Source organism: Pseudonaja textilis, chromosome 2, assembly GCF_049901715.1.
Source record: "Pseudonaja textilis isolate UNSWEBS1 chromosome 2, rPseTex1.2, whole genome shotgun sequence".
Lineage (NCBI taxonomy): Eukaryota > Metazoa > Chordata > Lepidosauria > Squamata > Elapidae > Pseudonaja > Pseudonaja textilis.
The window spans coordinates 146,260,210-146,278,232 of record NC_141991.1 but is presented as its reverse complement, the minus strand read 5'-3'; the positions used below and the strand labels follow the sequence as shown (position 1 = coordinate 146,278,232).

General features: G+C 43.2%; 1 protein-coding gene across 9 annotated transcripts in view; it reads left to right on the top strand.

The window, feature by feature from the left end:
- The window catches only part of ATP2B3 (ATPase plasma membrane Ca2+ transporting 3), a 135,131-nt gene that overhangs the window by 64,184 nt on the left and 52,924 nt on the right, over positions 1-18,023 (top strand). For all 9 annotated transcript variants that reach the window (XM_087925775.1, XM_087925780.1, XM_087925778.1 and 6 more), the window contains 4 exons: positions 1,995-2,192; positions 3,682-3,939; positions 4,746-4,871; positions 8,633-8,758. In XM_087925775.1, coding sequence (XP_087781901.1) covers positions 1,995-2,192; positions 3,682-3,939; positions 4,746-4,871; positions 8,633-8,758 — 708 coding nt within the window. The remainder of the gene's footprint in view (positions 1-1,994; positions 2,193-3,681; positions 3,940-4,745; positions 4,872-8,632; positions 8,759-18,023) is intronic.

Below are 18,023 nucleotides of genomic sequence, written 5' to 3'. Positions count from 1 at the left end.
TTTAGTAAGCATGTATTAGTCAAATGCTAGAGGAAAAACTTTCTTCACAAAGATGAACTATGTAGGCCAAACTATGCTGTTTACATAGCTTTATACCCTGGACTTAATAGTTTTACTGAGGGTGTCAACTCATAAAATATTTCTATGGTCTTTTTAGAGTTGTTAACAGAAAGGGAAGGGGAGCAGTGTGGCAGCTTGCAAATTGAAAGTGCAAATTCCATAAATGTTCTCAAAGATAGTAACTAAGTGACTGAAGTTTCTGCCATGCAAAATTCTAACTGGAGAGCATGATTGATGACTCTTGGCTATGGATGTGTCCCATTGGAGAATATTAATTACAATACACCCAGGGGATGGGGGAAAACCAGGGTCAAGGGTGACAATCAATTATGTGTCTCAGAGTCATCTAAACCCAGGCAGTGCCAGACATTTTAACTCCTAATAAATCCTTTGAAGTTTTGGAAGTTTGGCTCGAGACTAATGATTTAAATGGGGGTAACTGCCGGGATCCTGACAGAGGGTCTGTTTTAGATGACCTTGTATTTTCTTTTATTTTCTTCAAAATATTGAAGAAGTATTGAAACCATACTCCCTCTGGGGGAGGAGGACTCTCCCAATCATTCTGCAGAGTGGGGCCTAGACCACTGTAAGCTTACCCCCACCGCTTACCCTGGTGGTAAAACTACTTGTCATTTGTGATTTGTTATCCAGACCAAGCTGATACAGAAGTCATGGGCAAGAAAATAGTACCAGGCTCCACATTTCGACTGAGACATTGTGTTTGTTGCATGCTGGAAAATGACCACAGTGACCAAAGTTATTTTACAATAAATGAGATTTAGTAATTCTCTAAAATAGATTATTCTTGCTTTGTGCTGATAAGATGCTGATGGAATTCCAGAAAAGCGTTAACTATCCTAGTTCTCCTATTCCTCTGAATCAGATTTTAAGTTGAGGGGCGGGGGGAATGATCTTCTGGGCAATGACATTAACCCTCTGGAGTGCTTGCCTATCTGCCACTGTGCAATTGGCAAACCATACAGAGGTGCAGTAAGTTAAGATACTCACTATGGTGCAGCGGTTGGGGAAGGGAATGAGACCTTATGGGAGCAAAAGATGGTATAGGCACTCCTTGACTTACAACCATTCATTTTAATAACCATTCAAAGTTACAATGGTACTGAAAAAAGTTTGGATGCTTGGCAAGAGGCCAAGCATGAGGCTCATATTTATGACAGTTGCAGTGTCCTGGGGTCATGTGATTACCTTTTGTGATCTTATGACAAGCAAAATCAATAGGGAAGCCAGGTGCACCTAAGATCCGTGTTACTAACGTAATAATTATAGTGTTAACAAATGTTGTAAAACTGAGGTAAAACTCACTTAACAACTGTCTTGCTTTAAAAAAAGAACTTGGGCTCAGTTGTGGTCATAAGTCGAGGACTACCTGTAGAAATAAGAGCTATAAATGAGATATAAATCTAAATAGGTAAATGAACATATCTTACTTTCCAGTTCTCGTGGCATAGGTTACTTCATCCCAGATCATAGTATAAGCAGCCTTATATCACTCTCTTCCATACTGGAAATCACCCACCAATCCACAAACAAGAGGAAACGTCACCTATATAGCAACAATAATTTTAATTGCCAAGCAACAGCTAGAGTTATCTGAGGTGGGTTGGTGAGTGCACACCATAACCCTTCCCTTCACCTGCAGAACTCCACTTAAAACATAAAAAGCATGAGTCTAACATTGTAATAGAATGTCTGGAGAATGATAGAATATTGGGAATAGAACAGCCTTGTCCCCTGCCTGGTAACTTATGGCTGGGGAAAATGGGCATCGTAGTCTAGCTCCTGAGGTAACAAGTTGGGAAAGCTGATTAACACACTTTTCTCCTGGTACATTGACATTCTCTAGCCTGTCACAAAGAGGCCAAGTTGACTTGCTGCTTCATTCTTACCACTATCTCTCTCTCTTTTAACCTCAGGCCTCTCTGACAACACAGCTGATCTGGAAAAGAGAAGACAGATCTACGGACAGAACTTTATCCCCCCAAAGAAGCCCAAGACCTTCCTACAGTTAGTGTGGGAGGCACTTCAGGATGTGACCCTAATCATTCTGGAAATTGCTGCCATTATCTCCTTGGGGCTGTCTTTTTATGCTCCACCGGGTGAAGAAAGCGAAGGTAAGGTTGGATCCCTGCCGTCTCTGCCATGAAATCCTCACATGGATGGAGTTCCTCGTTCCAAGAAATTACAGAAACATTGTTCTGGAGGAAAACAAAAACGAGTGCCATCGTTGAAATCTCCCACAATGCCCCATGGCCATCCAGTGCCAGAAACTGTTTGATTGATTAGAGTATTTATATACCATTCTTATCACACAACCAAGGGCAATTCACAAGACAGACTCCTAAAATAAATCAAGCAAGCTCCTCATCAAAGCCATAAAATAACCATAACAACAACAATAGAATTTGACCCATCATCTATAGGTATGACAATAGTACAACAGACAGTGCTTGGATTCCAAATGCCCAAAGGGACAATATACTTTTGATCGATCTCTAAAAACTTCTCCCACAATCTATTCGGAACAGATGGGAGAAATATCCAGTTCTACGCAATTATGCACTGGTCTGTATGCACCAACAGACAAAACAATGAGGTTAATAATATGTGTATTTATGGGATCTCACACCTTGACAGTTATATGAGACTTAGGCCTATTAATACTGGAAAATTGAGTGGTAAAGTCAGCAACCTTTATAGCTGTTGCCTCACTCCTAGGAAATCTCAAGTCTGTAGCTGTTTGAGGAAAGTGGACTGTAAGAAGGAGGTAGGGACACCATTGGTCTCTATACTAAGATGTATGGACTCAACTCGCAGAATTCCCTAGTCAACATGATGGCTGGGGAATCCTGAGAGTTGATGTCCACACATCTTAAAGTTGCTAAAGTTGAGAAACAGACAGTTGGATCTCTAATCACCTGCAACCCCAGATATTGTGGCTGATAAGAATCATGGCACCTCTTCCTGATTTAAGAAGTGATGCATGACAGTGGTGGCATTCAGCTGGTTCACACTGGTTCACGCAAACCGGTAGCAAGAATTTGGCGTGGGTTGCCAAACTGGTAGTAGCTTCTGGCTGGCCATACCCCCGACCCTGTCTCCTGGTCACCGCTTGCTCGCTTGCCCTGCCAACCCCGCCCACCTGATGCTAGCCCACCGAGTCACTCCTTAAGGTATTTCTTTTTTTCCTCATCCTGACAATCAGCTGTTCCTACAATCAGCTGTGCCGGGATTCCCCTCGCTTATTTACTGCTTCACCCAGGAGGCTCCCCTGAGGCCCAGAAAGCCCCAGAACAAAGCATGGGGGGTTGCTGTGCACCCCAACAGGCTCTGTTTTCTGCCTTCCTGGGCCCTAGAGAAGCCTTCTGGGAGCAAAAACGCCCCACCAGGAGGTTTGCCTGAGGTCCAGAAGGCCCCAAAAATGAGGGAGGGGTTGCTGCAAAAAAGCAAAAAGAAGCCATGCCCATCTAGTCACATGGCCACGCCCCTATCCACCCTCCTATCCACACCCACAGAACCAGTAGAAAATTTTTTTGAATGCATGATCAGAGTATCAGGAGCCTTTCTGTAATCAACACTTTCCTTTTTTTTTTCTCCTTCCAGTCTGCGGGAATGTGTCAGGGGGTGCAGAGGATGAAGGTGAGTCAGAGGCTGGCTGGATTGAAGGTGCTGCCATCCTGCTGTCAGTGATCTGCGTAGTGCTGGTCACAGCATTCAACGACTGGAGCAAGGAGAAGCAGTTCCGAGGCCTGCAAAGCCGCATAGAACAGGAACAGAAATTCACTGTCATCCGTAACGGTCAACAGGTCCAAATTCCCGTGGCCGAGCTAGTGGTGGGAGACATCGCCCAGATCAAATATGGTAAGAGGGAAGGCCAGAGATGGACGATCACTCGGCTTAGCCCAGTCCTGCAAAGGCAAATTCAGCTGCATGGAGATACCTTCAGGGGGCTGGATTTAAAACAATTCTGATAGCTAGTTTCTGCCTCTGGGAACACCAAAGTTGCTTGGTAAACAAAGTGGTCCATGATGCCCCAGAGGTGGTTCAGAGCTGGTGGTTCAACTTTATATGAGCTTCTTTTACAGTTGTGGTGCAGAGATGCTAGTCTCAAAGCTTACGATGGGGCATCAGGGAGGAAAACTTAAGATTATCTAAGACTATGTCTAGACAAAAACTTTTTTTTCTCATTATTCCACTGCTCTTTCATTTCTTGTTTCTCAAGGAATGCAATGAATTGACCGTAGAACTCTGTTAAACAATCTATAAAACAGAAACTTAACACTATTTTGTCCATCCGTCCAGGATTTAGATAAACTCTTCCTTCCCCCATTCACTTCTCATTAACAATGGCAGTGGAAAATATGTGCACAGCTGTCTTCACATCAACTTTGTTGTGCTTCTTTACACTTAATTCCAGAAATATAATTATTGCAAGTATGCATATCTTTTTTTAAAAAAAATTCCCACTGAAATTCTGGAAGCACTAAAAAAAAGCACTGGGTATCGCTGTTTATCGAATAGCAAGCATGCTTATTGCTCGCTTAGTAATTAAGAAAGCAAAATGGTATCTCTGTGTGGCATCCACTGCATACGAAGGGCATAAGATTGTAGGTCACCAGTATTTGTTGATAGAGTTAATTGCTTAACCCGTTTCTCCTCTCTCCTAGGTGACCTGCTTCCTGCAGATGGAGTGCTTATCCAGGGGAATGATCTCAAGATAGATGAGAGCTCTTTAACGGGGGAATCCGATCATGTACGCAAATCAGTGGACAAAGATCCCATGTTGCTATCAGGTGAGGGACATCTAACAGTGCTCCCAGACAAGAAACACGACAAGATGAACTAATTCTACTTTGTTGTAAAGCTACATTAACATTAACAGAACCTTACAAGTCTAAAGGTACAAACAATCTCCCTCCACTTTTAACTAGGGCAGATCTTTCCTACGTTTCTTTCTCTGACGTTATGCAACTGCGGGCTCCTACCTCTCTTATCTGATTGTTTCCTAAGCAGCATCTCTTCCTCTCTTTTCCCCAAGGTCATTCATATATTCCATTACAACTCTGGCTTAATACAGTTACTGAGACAGTAAGATTTGGCAGGAAAGGCAATGGGCTAGAAATTAGGAATTCTAATCCTGTCTCTGGGTGACTTTGGGCTAGTCCCTCTTTCTTAGCCCTAGGAAGTTTGCAATGGCAAACCACTCCCGAAAATGCTTGCAAAAGAGAATTTGTCAAGAGTTCAAACCAAGCCAAGGTCGCAATATGTATATCTTCAAAAACCATTACAGTTAACATGTCTGTTTACAAAGGTTAAATAGGAGACTACATCAAAATGAAGTAGCAACACAATGATATAACCATATTAATAGATACCAAATCTACTACTCTGTAGGTAAAAAAATAAGATGAAGAAAATATATCTATTCCTTTCTGTAAGTGATTCCTGCATGTCTCCCATAGGATATCTTCTAGCATATAAAGGGTGCCTGGATTTACAGATTTCCTTTGTTTTTTGCATGTGTACTATTTTATGATTTATCCTTTTTGTCCAAAATGTGATTTGGGCCAGCATAAATTTGTATCAATGCCAAGGTATTTTCCCACTGAAACTGCTTGAACATTTTCCCTCAAAAAAACAACAACAACCCCTTTCTGTCCTCTAAAACTTTATGAGCACATTTGTTGATGCATTTAGGTTATAGAATTTGGCACTATATCCCACACAGCTCTTTTCCCTGGGGGGCGGGGGTATCTTGCTTTCTGCAAATTCCTTTTTATGAGAGGTTTTCAGGGAACATCAAGTTTGGCAAAAAGTGAGGGAAGCATATTGAGGCTTAAGCTTAACTGGAACATAGGAATGGTGGAAGAATGCTCATTTCTATTTTTCACACTGAGTACCAAATGCTTCAGGGCTTCTAGGCCCCTTGAAGCTCCTCTAAGAGTTAAATGTATCTATAGTAGTTGCATTTGGGCTCTGCAGACAGTTCACATGAGCCTCACTCTATTGGCCTTACCTCCTTCAACTCCAAGTCTACTTTTTCCCAGGAAAATCCAAAGGTTGGTGTTTTTCTAAGCCACCGAAGGTCCCACACACCACAGGCAAGGAACAGTCAGAAGCTCATTCATCTTTTGTTTTCTGCTCACAGCCAGGTCACATAATGACTTGGACGAATCATTGGCATGAATCATGCAAGTTACTGACACTGATTAGAAATATGGAGCTTCTAAAAGCAAGATGCCAAAAGAAAATTTTCAGCTCAGCCAAGATGTACATCTTCATATTGAATCTCTCAACTCTGGAGCAAGGATCAAAGTGCCTTCATTACTTGCTAAGGGACTGAGTCAGCTCCAAAGGAGCAGAGACCACGTGAGATAGATGAGCTGTATGGTGATGAGACTCATTGCATTTCAGGTAATGCCCACAAGCTACATTCTTTTGTCTTCCAAAAGGACTACATCATTCTGGTGCTAAGGCACTCCAGATCCCATACTAAGGCATAGTACATAAAATCATACATTGCAATGTCCTACCAGTCAATGAATACTTCAGCTTCAACCACAACAATGCATGAGCACACAATAGATACAAACTCAAAGTAAACCGCACCAAACTCGATTGCAGGAAATACGACTTCAGCAACAGAGTGGTCAATGCCTGGAATACCCTACCTGACTCTGTGGTTTCTTCCCCAAACCCCAAAAACTTTAACTTTAGACTGTCTACTGTTGACCTCACCCTATTCCTAAGAGGTCTGTAAGGGGTGTGCATAAGCTCACCAACGTGCCTACCATCCCTGTCCTAATGTTCCCTTTTATTCGTATCTATTTCATGTATTAATAATCATGTTTATACATACATACATACATACATACATACATATATATATTTATTTTATATATATATATTATCAAACGCATGCTTGACAAAATATATAAATACAAATATAAAATATATTTTGGGAAGTGCTTTAAACTTTACGACTATTTTATAGCTTTGGGGATTGAGCCTTAATTAGTAATATCTACACTAAACAGCAGTGTGCTTCATTATACAGCCAAGATGATCTCAGGGAATGATCTAATGGGGCAAATCTGGTTCAGATACACTAAATTCTAAATTCCAGCCTAAGGATGTGAATTGCTGTGGCTTAATGTGATGACCTTTCAAGTGATATGACTGAGCAATTGCTAAGATCTTTCAAAATCTTTCAAGATACTGAAACACAAAACACCTAACATGATTTTAGCTCCTCTAGTGATTTGTCTGAAACCAGCCATAGAATGCTAGCCAGCCTCTCAAGTTTCATTGCCATACCTCCTGAACTGAAACCATGTAGTTACTTAATAGCAATAGCACTTAGATTTATATAGTGCTCCACAGTGCTTTTACAGCCCTTTCTAAGCAGTTTACAAAGGTAGCATATTGCCCCCAAGAATCCGGGTCCTCGTTTTACCCACTCAGAAGGATGGACGGTTGAGTCAACCTTCAGCTGTCAGGGTCAAACTCCTGGCAGTGGGCAGAGTTAGACTGCAATACTGCATTTTAACCACTGCGCCACCAAGACTTCTAATAACTTAAACAGTCATCTAGTAGTTCTCTGTGGCGGCAGATCATATAGAAAGTTCCAATCTTTTTTGCGAGGAATTAGTTTTACATTATGGTTAGCTCTTCAAGTTAAGCTTCAGAGGAAGCATAGATCTCTTTAAGACCCAGGCTGACAACCAGTGGCTTACAGCAGCAGATTCCAGATTTGCAAAATCAACACTGTTATGTAATTACTGTCATTTGCTAGAATGTTGAGATCTATCAACTGCAGCATTTTAGTTCTGATGAGCCTCTGAACACAGTAATTCCTTCATCCATATACCTCTTTTCCCCTGGTGTTTCTGCAACCAAGCAATTCAGTTTGGTCTAGTGGTTAAAGCAACAGGCTAGAAACTAGGAGAGTGTGAGTTCTAGTCCTCCTTCAGGCATGATTTTGGGCTAGTCACTCTCTCTCAGACCAACTCACCTCACAGGGTTGTTGTCAGTGGTGTATTAACCATTAAGCAGACTAAGCACATGCTTAGGGCACCAGGCCCAAAGGGGGCACCTCAAGGTTGAGAATATGGCTTCGTTTGTACAGTATGTACAAAGGAGAGGGGACACCAAGATTTGTCAGTGCTTAAGGCACCATAATCCGCTTTAATCCACCACTGGTTGTTGCTGTGAGGAAGCAGTGTTGGATATTTTTGCTGCCTGGAGTTACTTGTAAAAATAATAAAGTAAACAAATAATGAAGGATAGCAATAAACCAAAAAAAAAATTCTGGAAAAATTCACACCTGCTTTTAAGAGTTGGGACAGGGGCTCCAAGATTTATTTTTCCCTTCGGGTCCCAAGTACTGCACAGCCCCATGAGAACCTTTTGCTAATGTTTCATGCCATCAGTAGATGTCAAATAACACTGTGTCTTTTCCAGAATAGCTCAGCTTGTAATGAATCCAGAAGATCTATTTCTTGGGTTCCTAACATTTCCATTTAATATTCTTCTGACTTTTCTTTCGGTTTAGGCACCCACGTCATGGAAGGCTCTGGGCGGATGGTTATCTCTGCTGTTGGAGTCAACTCACAGACTGGGATCATCTTTACTTTGCTGGGTGCTGGTGGGGAAGAGGAGGAAAAGAAAGAGAAAAAAGGTAAGGTCTTCTCTCTGGCCCAGGTAAGCACTTCCCCAGTGTGTACCTCTGGATCCATTGTACTGCATGCCAGTCTTCATGCTCATATCAGCTCTCTTGTTGGCTGAAGCCAGGGCATGAAGATGCATTTCAGAGCTGCTGCTCCACACCAATGTCTTCAAAACCATTCAGCATTTGCAGAAGGCGTTTATAGTTTCTGCACAACTGGCACAAAGATGACTTCGGGTTGATGGAACTTGATTATAATTTGTTCCTTTTCTGATCATGACATTTTTTTTCATACGCCTTCCTCTTGAACATTGCTTGCTTCCCCTTGTTATCTACCAAGACTATTGATATGCCAATTTAGATCCCTTCTGACCTTCTGGTTATTTTACTCCCTAGTCTAACCATCATTCCCAAATAGCACTGTCTGGGCTACTTCAGTTGGGTAGCCTACATGTTAGGTAGAATTTGCTAGGGTTGGAAGAGATGTTTATGGGGATGTTTGCCCAGAGTAGATTGGTTGTACTCTGGAGCAGTATTTCTCAGTCTTGGGAATGTATTTGGTCTTCAGTTCCCCAAATTCCCTAGCCAACATGTCCGTGCACCCTAACGTTTGTCAAGGTTGAAAAACACCACTCTGGACTATCTAAGAACTGGGGTAGAATAAAAATTCTGGAACCATTGCTCAATGCTGGCTCAGTAGGACTGTTCCATATAACTATTTTCCCGGCACAATGCTCCCTACGGTTAGTACTATAATTCTTAAATTCTCAAGAGAACCCTAACAGGACATTTTTGGAGCTATCGTTTCAAAAGCGCTAGGATGGGAAAGGCTGTTTTGGTAAAGCTGTTTTATATCATCTCACTCTACTTTACCTTCTTTTTATTGGATCCCATTCGTTTCCAAAGATGCCTCATTCAGTGTTAGGAATGCACTCATCTTTTCTGCTCTCACCATTCCTTCCTTCCTTCCTTCCTTGGCTTCAGAAGCCTTTCTTACTTGCCAGTGAAGTCCCTTGGTTGTCCTTCCCTGAATTCTGACCCCTGCTGTGTCCCCTTCGTCTCCCTATGCAACTGGGAGAAGGTATAAAGCATCCAACCCAACCAATCATAGGCATTGCTCAGGCAAGCCATTCACCCATGTGATCAGTTTATTTGAAATATTCTCCCAGCAGTAGACAGAAAAGTGACTCCCACACAGTTGGGAGAACACTCAAAGGGCACTACTTGTGCAATAACACTTGAGTCAGTACATTTGGATGAATAGTGCTGAAGTTTGACTCAGCATGCTGAATTATGGTTCATCATTTTTGGAATCTGCCTCAGCAAGGAACTGGGCACAGCTCAGAGCTTTGGCATTTGCTTCATTGTTGTTGCATCTTCTATATAGCGAGACTTATTAACCATGTTAACTCTCTAAGAAATTAGAAAAACTGCTGCAACCTCTTTCCCTATCTGTATAAAACAAATAGCCAATGTTCCAAAAAACAAAACAAAACCAAAACACCCAAAATGGTAGGAGAGAAAAGTGTTCCATTCTGCCTAAATTCCCCTTTTCATTCCATCTGAATAATAAGCAACCTATTTCTGTATTAGCTTGTTAATTATGTTCAAAATTGTATTGATTTAGTACTGGCCCTTAAAAATCTACTCCAATACAATTAATCCTTATTCAAAGAACAATTGAGCTAAGGGGATAGTAGCACTGAATCCCTCACAGCAAAGGGATTTTAAATAAATGGCATCTTAATTTATTACCTTATTTTGTTATTAACTTGTCTAATGGGGAATTTAGGGGTTTTATATTGTGGATTTTTAATGTTGTAGGCCTCTTGGAGTTGTCGTGTATGAGTCAGATGGCCATGTAAATTTTTAAAATTAATAAGATAATTTGTTCATAGTCATGATGGTTTCTACAACACTTCCTTTTTTTTTTTTTTACAAAAACTCATTTATATCAATCTGAAACTTCGGCTGACTGAAGGATTGCCAATGTCTCAGTCAAAAACTATGTTAGCCAATCACTGTCAAGCAATCGTCCTCACCCAGTAAAATTCACAATAGTTATTTAAACCATCTCTCGCCATAATAAGTTGGCTTCCGGTTTTATCCTTTTCCTACTTGCATGTCTTCCTAACATTCCATGTTCTCAGGTCACTGTCAGAAGACGCATGTTGTACTGTGGTAACTTTATTCTAGTTAGTTATTTATAAGTTAGCAGACATAACTCTGGTCAGAATCTAGATGTGAAATCATTTGTGATTCCCACCCTACGTACACTTTGCCCATCACAGTCAATTTAAATGCAATGGTAAATTGGCCCACTGTCATAATGCATTAATAATTAGCCTAATGCATTAATAATTAGCCTAAGTGCTAAGTGATTGCATCCAAAATGATGCAATATCATCCATCATTAACATCAACCATGATGAGTGTTTAGTGCCACAATATTAATCCATTATTTCACTAATATAAAATATAGTTGCCTGTTAGTAAATATGGACTGAAGACTGACTTACCGTCTGTTTGTCTTGGAGGGCTCTGATGTTGAAACTAAGATGTCCTGTATCTGGCAGAGCAGACTCTTGTTTTTCTCTGCCTCTTTGATGGAGCAGGGAAATTATTTATAAGAGCATAATCTTAAGCAAAAATAGAGTTGGAGATCATCAGCACAATGTTGACTCCAAACTTTCATTTACTTGTAAACAATATAGGAGGGAAGTTTTCTCCCATGACCATTCTGGACAAGAAAAACCACAAGTACTTTAAAACAATACCCTTCAAACTTAGTTTTGGTATCAAAAGTTGGTAAGAAATCCATGAGAATTGGCAGGCTAGCACCTCCCCACCCAGCTCCTAGTTAAGGTCATCCCTAAGACAGCAAAGTTTTTAGCAGTTGTTAGTTGAAGATGGCCATCAGTTTAATCACTGATGGCCATCAGTGGGGCCATTCTCCTTACACTATAGCCTATAAATTATCGATTAACAACTTGGCATAAGAGAAAACTAAGTGGAAATTAGCAATTAGCCTAACCCAGTGGTCCCCAAACTTGGCAACTTTAAGACTTATGGACTTCAACTCCCAGAATTTCGCAGCCAGCATAGTCTTAAAGTTGCCAAGTTTGGGAACCCCTGGCCTAACCAATTGGTTCTGGCTCAATAATCTAAGCAAATGTCTTTACTAATAGTCTTGTGTCTTTTTCCTATTATCTCCCACCTCCCTCCCCATTTTTTTTTTATTTTTCTATGCGCCATGCATATCTCAACAGGAAAAAAAAAGAGATGAGAGAACAAGTCTCTTACCCACTCTTCTGTCTTCCAGATCTAGCTTTTGGATGAAGACAGTATCAAAAATAGTGGAGATGGTTGACAGCATCTCCACAATCTGTATGGAAACATATAAGGGTGCAGGGTCCTCCTCCTTGTCTTCCTTTTCCTTCCTCCTTCTTTCTTCTTCTTTGAGAAAAAGTAGTTTTTCAGTATTTTGTGTTGGTTCAGCTTGAAGGATGATACCTTTCTCATCTCAGAAACATCTGATCAAGAAAAAAAGTGAGAATTTTGATCTTTTTTCTGAACATCAAAAAGACCAAGCTCATGACCACTGCAAGGAATGGAAACACAAAAATAAAAATTAATGGTGAAGAGATAGGCTGTATGGAAAAATTCACTTTCCTAGAATTGCAGATTGTTCAAAGCAGTGGATGCAGCCCAGAAATAAAACACCAAATTGCACCGAGTCATGCAGCAATGATGTACTGTACACGAGTCGATTATGGAAAGGCAAGGACATCAGCCTGGCAATGAAATGTAGATTAGTGTGCTCTAATGTATCCCCTGTAACTACCTATGGTTGTGAAAGTTGGACTTTAAAAAAAGCAAGATAGGAAGAAAATCAATTCATTTGAACTCTGGTGCTGGAGAAGGCTCCTGCATATTCCTTGGATGGTAATGGTGACCAACATGCAAATACTGGAGCACATAACACCAGACATGTCACTGGAAGGCAAAATCATAAGACTTTGCCTCACTTATTTTGGCCGTGCCATGCGGGGAATTCGTTGGGAAAAGCAATTATGTTAGGAAGAGTTAATGGTAAAAGGAAACCAGGCTGCCAAAGTATGACTCAAAGAAGTAGTGCTAGATCAGAAGACATGGAAAGACCTGGCCCATAGAATCGCCAAGAGTTGGACATGACTGAATGGATAATAGCAGCAGCAGCAGCTTGAATGGATAATAGCAGCAGCTTGAATACCAGGGCCACTGGAGAGAATATATCAGCACCTGCATCATTTGTTGGAAGTATTGATCAACGAATGATACTGTCGGTATGTGCTCCTTTCAAAATCCAAGAAAGAAATACTCAGACTCCATGGTTCAGAGCAAAGTTCTTCTTTTACTGGAAGATGAAAAGGAAGCTACAAATGGAATTCGAAAGTGAGAATTTGGCGCAGAGATCACACATACAAAGAAATGGAATTGTTCCCACCCCCAAAGTCCAGAAGTCTCTGCCAATTAAAAGTTCCGAATATGATCATGTGAGCATCTTCAGGTAGTGATGAGGCCTCCGTCCGTTGACCTTGACATATTTTGATAAGACCTCGCAGCTGCGCAAAAGGATAGAGGCTAGGAAAGAAATGGAAAATTGGAAAGAAGAAATCCCCCCTTCTTCTGCCCACAGTAAAAGAATGCAAAACACCTCCAGCTCTCTTCCCCCACAATTACCCCTCCCCCGTTGCTAATGACAGCCGAAAGAAGTAAGCCTAGTAGTAGAGATACTAAGGGAGAAATAAAGGATAATAGTTGGGGTACCGAAGAGATCTTGAGGCTGACATTCGGACCCCCTAGAAAAAGGACATTAGTCCCTGTAAGAGAGAATAAAAGATATGTTAAGCATTGCATACATTCTTATGGTTTATCAGGATACTTAGTATAAAATTTCTGTAGCAGGTCAGGAGCCCTAACGTCTTTTCGCTCACCCACTCAGCATGAGAGGGGGAAATGTTTCCAGGCTACAAGATATTGTAGGCGACCCCTCCTTTTTCGAGAGTCTAAAATCTCTTTAACTTCAAAATGTTGTTCACCCTCAATCAACAATGGGACGGGGGGATCAGTCTGGGTCGGTCTCAATGTACAGGTGTGTTCGGGTTTTAGCAGGCTGACATGGAAAACAGGATGAATGCGACGAAGAGTCTTTGGTAGCGTCAATTGAACTGTCACGGGATTCACAATTCGCTCAATAGGGAAGGGCCCCACATACTTAGGGCCTAACTTTTTGATCTCTGAGTGGTTTGCAGATACTTGGTTGAGAGGAATACTTTGTCGCCTACTTGATACGACTGTTGTGGGGCTCTTTTCTTGTCTGCAAACTTCTTATGGGATTGATGCGCTTCGTCCAGAGCTTTGCGGCGACTGGCCAATTGCGTTGTAGTTGAGATATCCAGTCATCCAATGACTGGATATTGGGTTTCTCGCGAGGAAGTTCAGGTATGGGTACAAAATCTTGTCCCGTGGCCACTTTGAACGGGGTAAAACCAGTGCTGCTGTGAACGGAGTTGTTATACGCTACTTCGGCAAAAGGTAGCAGGTCCACCCAGTTGTCTTGCTGATAATTTATGTAACATCGGAGATATTGCTCTAGCACCCCGTTAGTCCTCTCGCAGGCCCCATTAGTTTGGGGTGGTGGCGGAGCTTAACCCTTGGGTGGAGCCTATCAACTTCAAAAATTCCCTCCAGAAGTTCGAGGTAAATTGAACTCCTCGATCTGATATTATACGTTCAGGAACACCATGCAGTCTGTAGACGTGTATAATGAACAGTTTGGCTAACGACTTCGCCGAGGGAATCTTGGTGCAAGGTATGAAATGTGCCTGTTTGGAAAACAAGTCGGTCACCACCCAGATCACCGTGTGCCCAGCACTCTCAGGTAAATCTACTATAAAGTCCATAGAGATTTCCTTCCAAGGGGCAGTTGGCCTGGCCACATTTTGCAACAGACCTGGCGGCTTACCGGAGGTCTCTTAGCTGAGGCGCAAACTGGGCAGCTTGCTACATAAGTTTCAATGTCTTTTTTCAAAGAGGGCCACCAGAACTGCCGTTTCACTAGGTGTAAGGTCTTCACGAAACCAAAGTGACCCGCTGCCTTGGAATCATGAGTTTGTTGTAATACTTGGCTCCTCAGTGTTTTAGGTACATACAGCTTCGCTCCCATCCAGGCTAACCCATCTCTAACAGTGCAGTTATTTGCATTTGCCTGGAACCATTCATCTGTTTTCAAAGCTTCTTTAAATTGTTCGATCAAATCATTGGACAGATCTGCCTCTTGTTTCTTCTTTTGCGCCCTGGTGACCACTGGTGCTGCCAGCTGTGTGGTGGGCACAATCGGACTTATCACTTCTTTTCGAACACTGTTGTATTGTGGCATCCTAGATAAAGCATCCGCCATAAAATTCTTTCCTCCTGGGATGTACTTCAGAAAGAAATTGAATCGTTTGAAGTACTGGGCCCACCTAACTTGCTTAGGAGATAGTTTCCGAGGCGTTTTTAAGGCCTCCAGGTTTTTATGATCAGTCCAAACCTCAAATGGGTACCTCGCGCCTTCAGAAAATGCCTCCAGGTCATTAGAGCCCAGCAGACTGCAAAAGCTTCTTTCTCCCAGACAGCCCATCTACGTTCAGTGTCAGTTAATTTACGGGATGTGTAGGCACACGGTTGTAGTGTCCCCTTCTCGTTTAATTGAAGTAAGACCGCTCCTACCGCTACATCACTTGCATCAGCTTGGATCACGAAGGGGACATCCATGTCCGGATGCTTTAGCACTGGCTCGGCAGCAAATAGTCTTTTAGCTTCTCAAAAGCGGCTTGGCACTCCATAGACCAATTCAACGGCTGGCTAGGCTTTGGCTTCGCTTCTCCCTTTGTTTTTAGGAGGTTGGTGATAGGCATGGCTATTTTAGCAAAACATGGGATGAATTGCCGGTAAAAGTTAGCAAATCCAAGGAAACTTTGAAGTTGTTTTCGGGTTCTTGGTGGGGCCCACTCTAATACGGCTCGTACCTTCTCCGGGTCCATCTCAAGACCCTCGGGTGAGATACGATATCCCAGGTAGTCAATCTTTTCTTGATGGAACTCACATTTGGACAATTTGGCGTACAACTTGGCAGCGCGCAATTTGTGCAGCACGGACCGTACCAGTTTCACATGTTGGTCTCTGGTCTCCGAGTAGATAAGGATATCGTCAAGGTAGACCAAAACCCCCTTGTATAAATGTTCGTGGAGCACTTGGTTGATCAATTGCATGAAGACAGCTGGTGCCCCTGTAGGCCAAACGGGAGAACATTGAATTGGAAGCAACCTATTGGGCAATTGAATGCAGTTTTCCACTCGTCTCCCTCTTTAATTCGGATTCGGTAATAGGCCTCCCTCAAGTCCAGTTTCGTGAAGATCTTCCCCTTGGCCAGGTGAGCCAACATGTCCTTCATTAGAGGGAGGGGTACACATTTTCCACGGATACCGCGTTCAAATTTCGGTAGTCCACCACCAAGCGCTTGGAGCCATCTTTCTTCTCGCGGAACATCACAGGGCCGCCACTCGAGGTCTGGCAGGTTGGATGAACCCTCGTTTCAAATTCTTGTCGATAAACGATCTCAATTCCTCTAACTCCTTTGGGGTCATCGAATACATCTTTGGTTTCGGTAGTGTCACCCCGGTAGAAATTCAATGCTGCAATCGGTTGACCGATGGGAGGGAGCTCATCGGAGGCCTCTTCGCTAAAAACTTCTCTTAGGTCCCAGTACTCTTTCGGGATTTTCTCCTCCCCTTCTATGCGTTCGGCCCCTGTGGAAGCTGTCTCAGCAGGGGTTTGGGGCTTGGGATGGGATTCTCCCCGGTTTAAGGGGGTTTGCTCCTCTCCCTGGAGGTTGGTCAGTACGAATCCGTATCCACCCCTTTCTCCAGTTTACTTGGGGATTCCATTTCCGAAGCCAGGGCAATCCCAAGATTAGGGAGTGTTCCATCCCGGGAGCCACAATAAAGCACAAGGTCTCGCTGTGGGTTCCCATGGTCATCTCTAAGGGCTCCGTTATAAACCGTGCAGGGCAACCCCCGCTTCAGACCCATCTAATTGGTAAAAGGATATGGGCGTTTTCAAATTTCTCAGTCCAATGCCCATGCCTTTAACTACTTTCATGCTAATTAGGCACCTCGTGCACCCGAGTCCAATAAGGCCAGCATTTCCCCCTCAGTACCCGAGGTGGGCACCCTTAATTTAATTGGAATGGTAAGGGGCCCCGGTTAGGACTTACCGAGACGTCATCTTCCGAGTCGGTCTCACTCTCGTCGGGAGGAGTCGGGGTCCCAGCTCTTTTCCGCTGGGGAGTGACTTCTACAACCTCCCTATTGTTAGCCCGGTTTCGCGAGGCCTGGTTGGGGAGGATTCGGGCTTCCTTCCAGGGCCCGTCCTTTTTGGATCTGGTTTGACTCGACAATCCGCAATTCGGTGGCCTTCCTTCCCTACGAAACAGGCAGTGGATTTGGCCCTTGTCATCACCCCTCCCTTCCGGGGCTTAGGGATCTCTCGGGCCGAGGAGGGAGCATGGTGCTCCATGCGGAGCCTCCTCTGCGTCTACTTCGGGCTAGATCTATTTCCACCTCTTCCGCTAACAGGTACCACAACTGCAAGTCATGGGGATCCCTTCTGGAGATGCACATGTGGTATACCTCTTCATTTAGGCCATCTTTGTAGGCTTCTATTAGAGCTTCCTGGGACCAGCCTCGAATGCGATATGCCAGCTGTCTGAACTCTTGGGTGTAGTCAGCAACTGATCTTCCCCCTTGAGTTATGGTTTTCATCCTGATCCTGGCCCTTCTCTCTGCCAGAGGGTCTTCAAACCTCCTCCTCAAGGCAGTCATAAAAACATCAAGGCTTCGCAGTTGGGGGAGTTATCATTATACAGAGTCACCACCCAGTCAGCTGCCATCCCCTCCAGGGTTCTGGTAACACATCTTACTTTGGCTGCTTCAGAGGTGAACTCCCTTTCATATTCTGCCATATAGCTTCCAACCTGCACGGAAAAACCCCAAGTCCTTGGGATTTCCTCCAAACTTCACATCTAAGGAGGCGGGTGGCGTCTTCTAGGCATTACCCCGCTGCTGGGGCTCCCCAGGCGGGAGCTGGTGGTTGCGCCGGCGTGGGATGGGCCAGGGGGTGGTGGCAGCCCGACTTCCCAGGCTGAACTCGCTCTCTCTTCCCCCTCATATGTTGGAGCCCTGCCGGGTTTCTC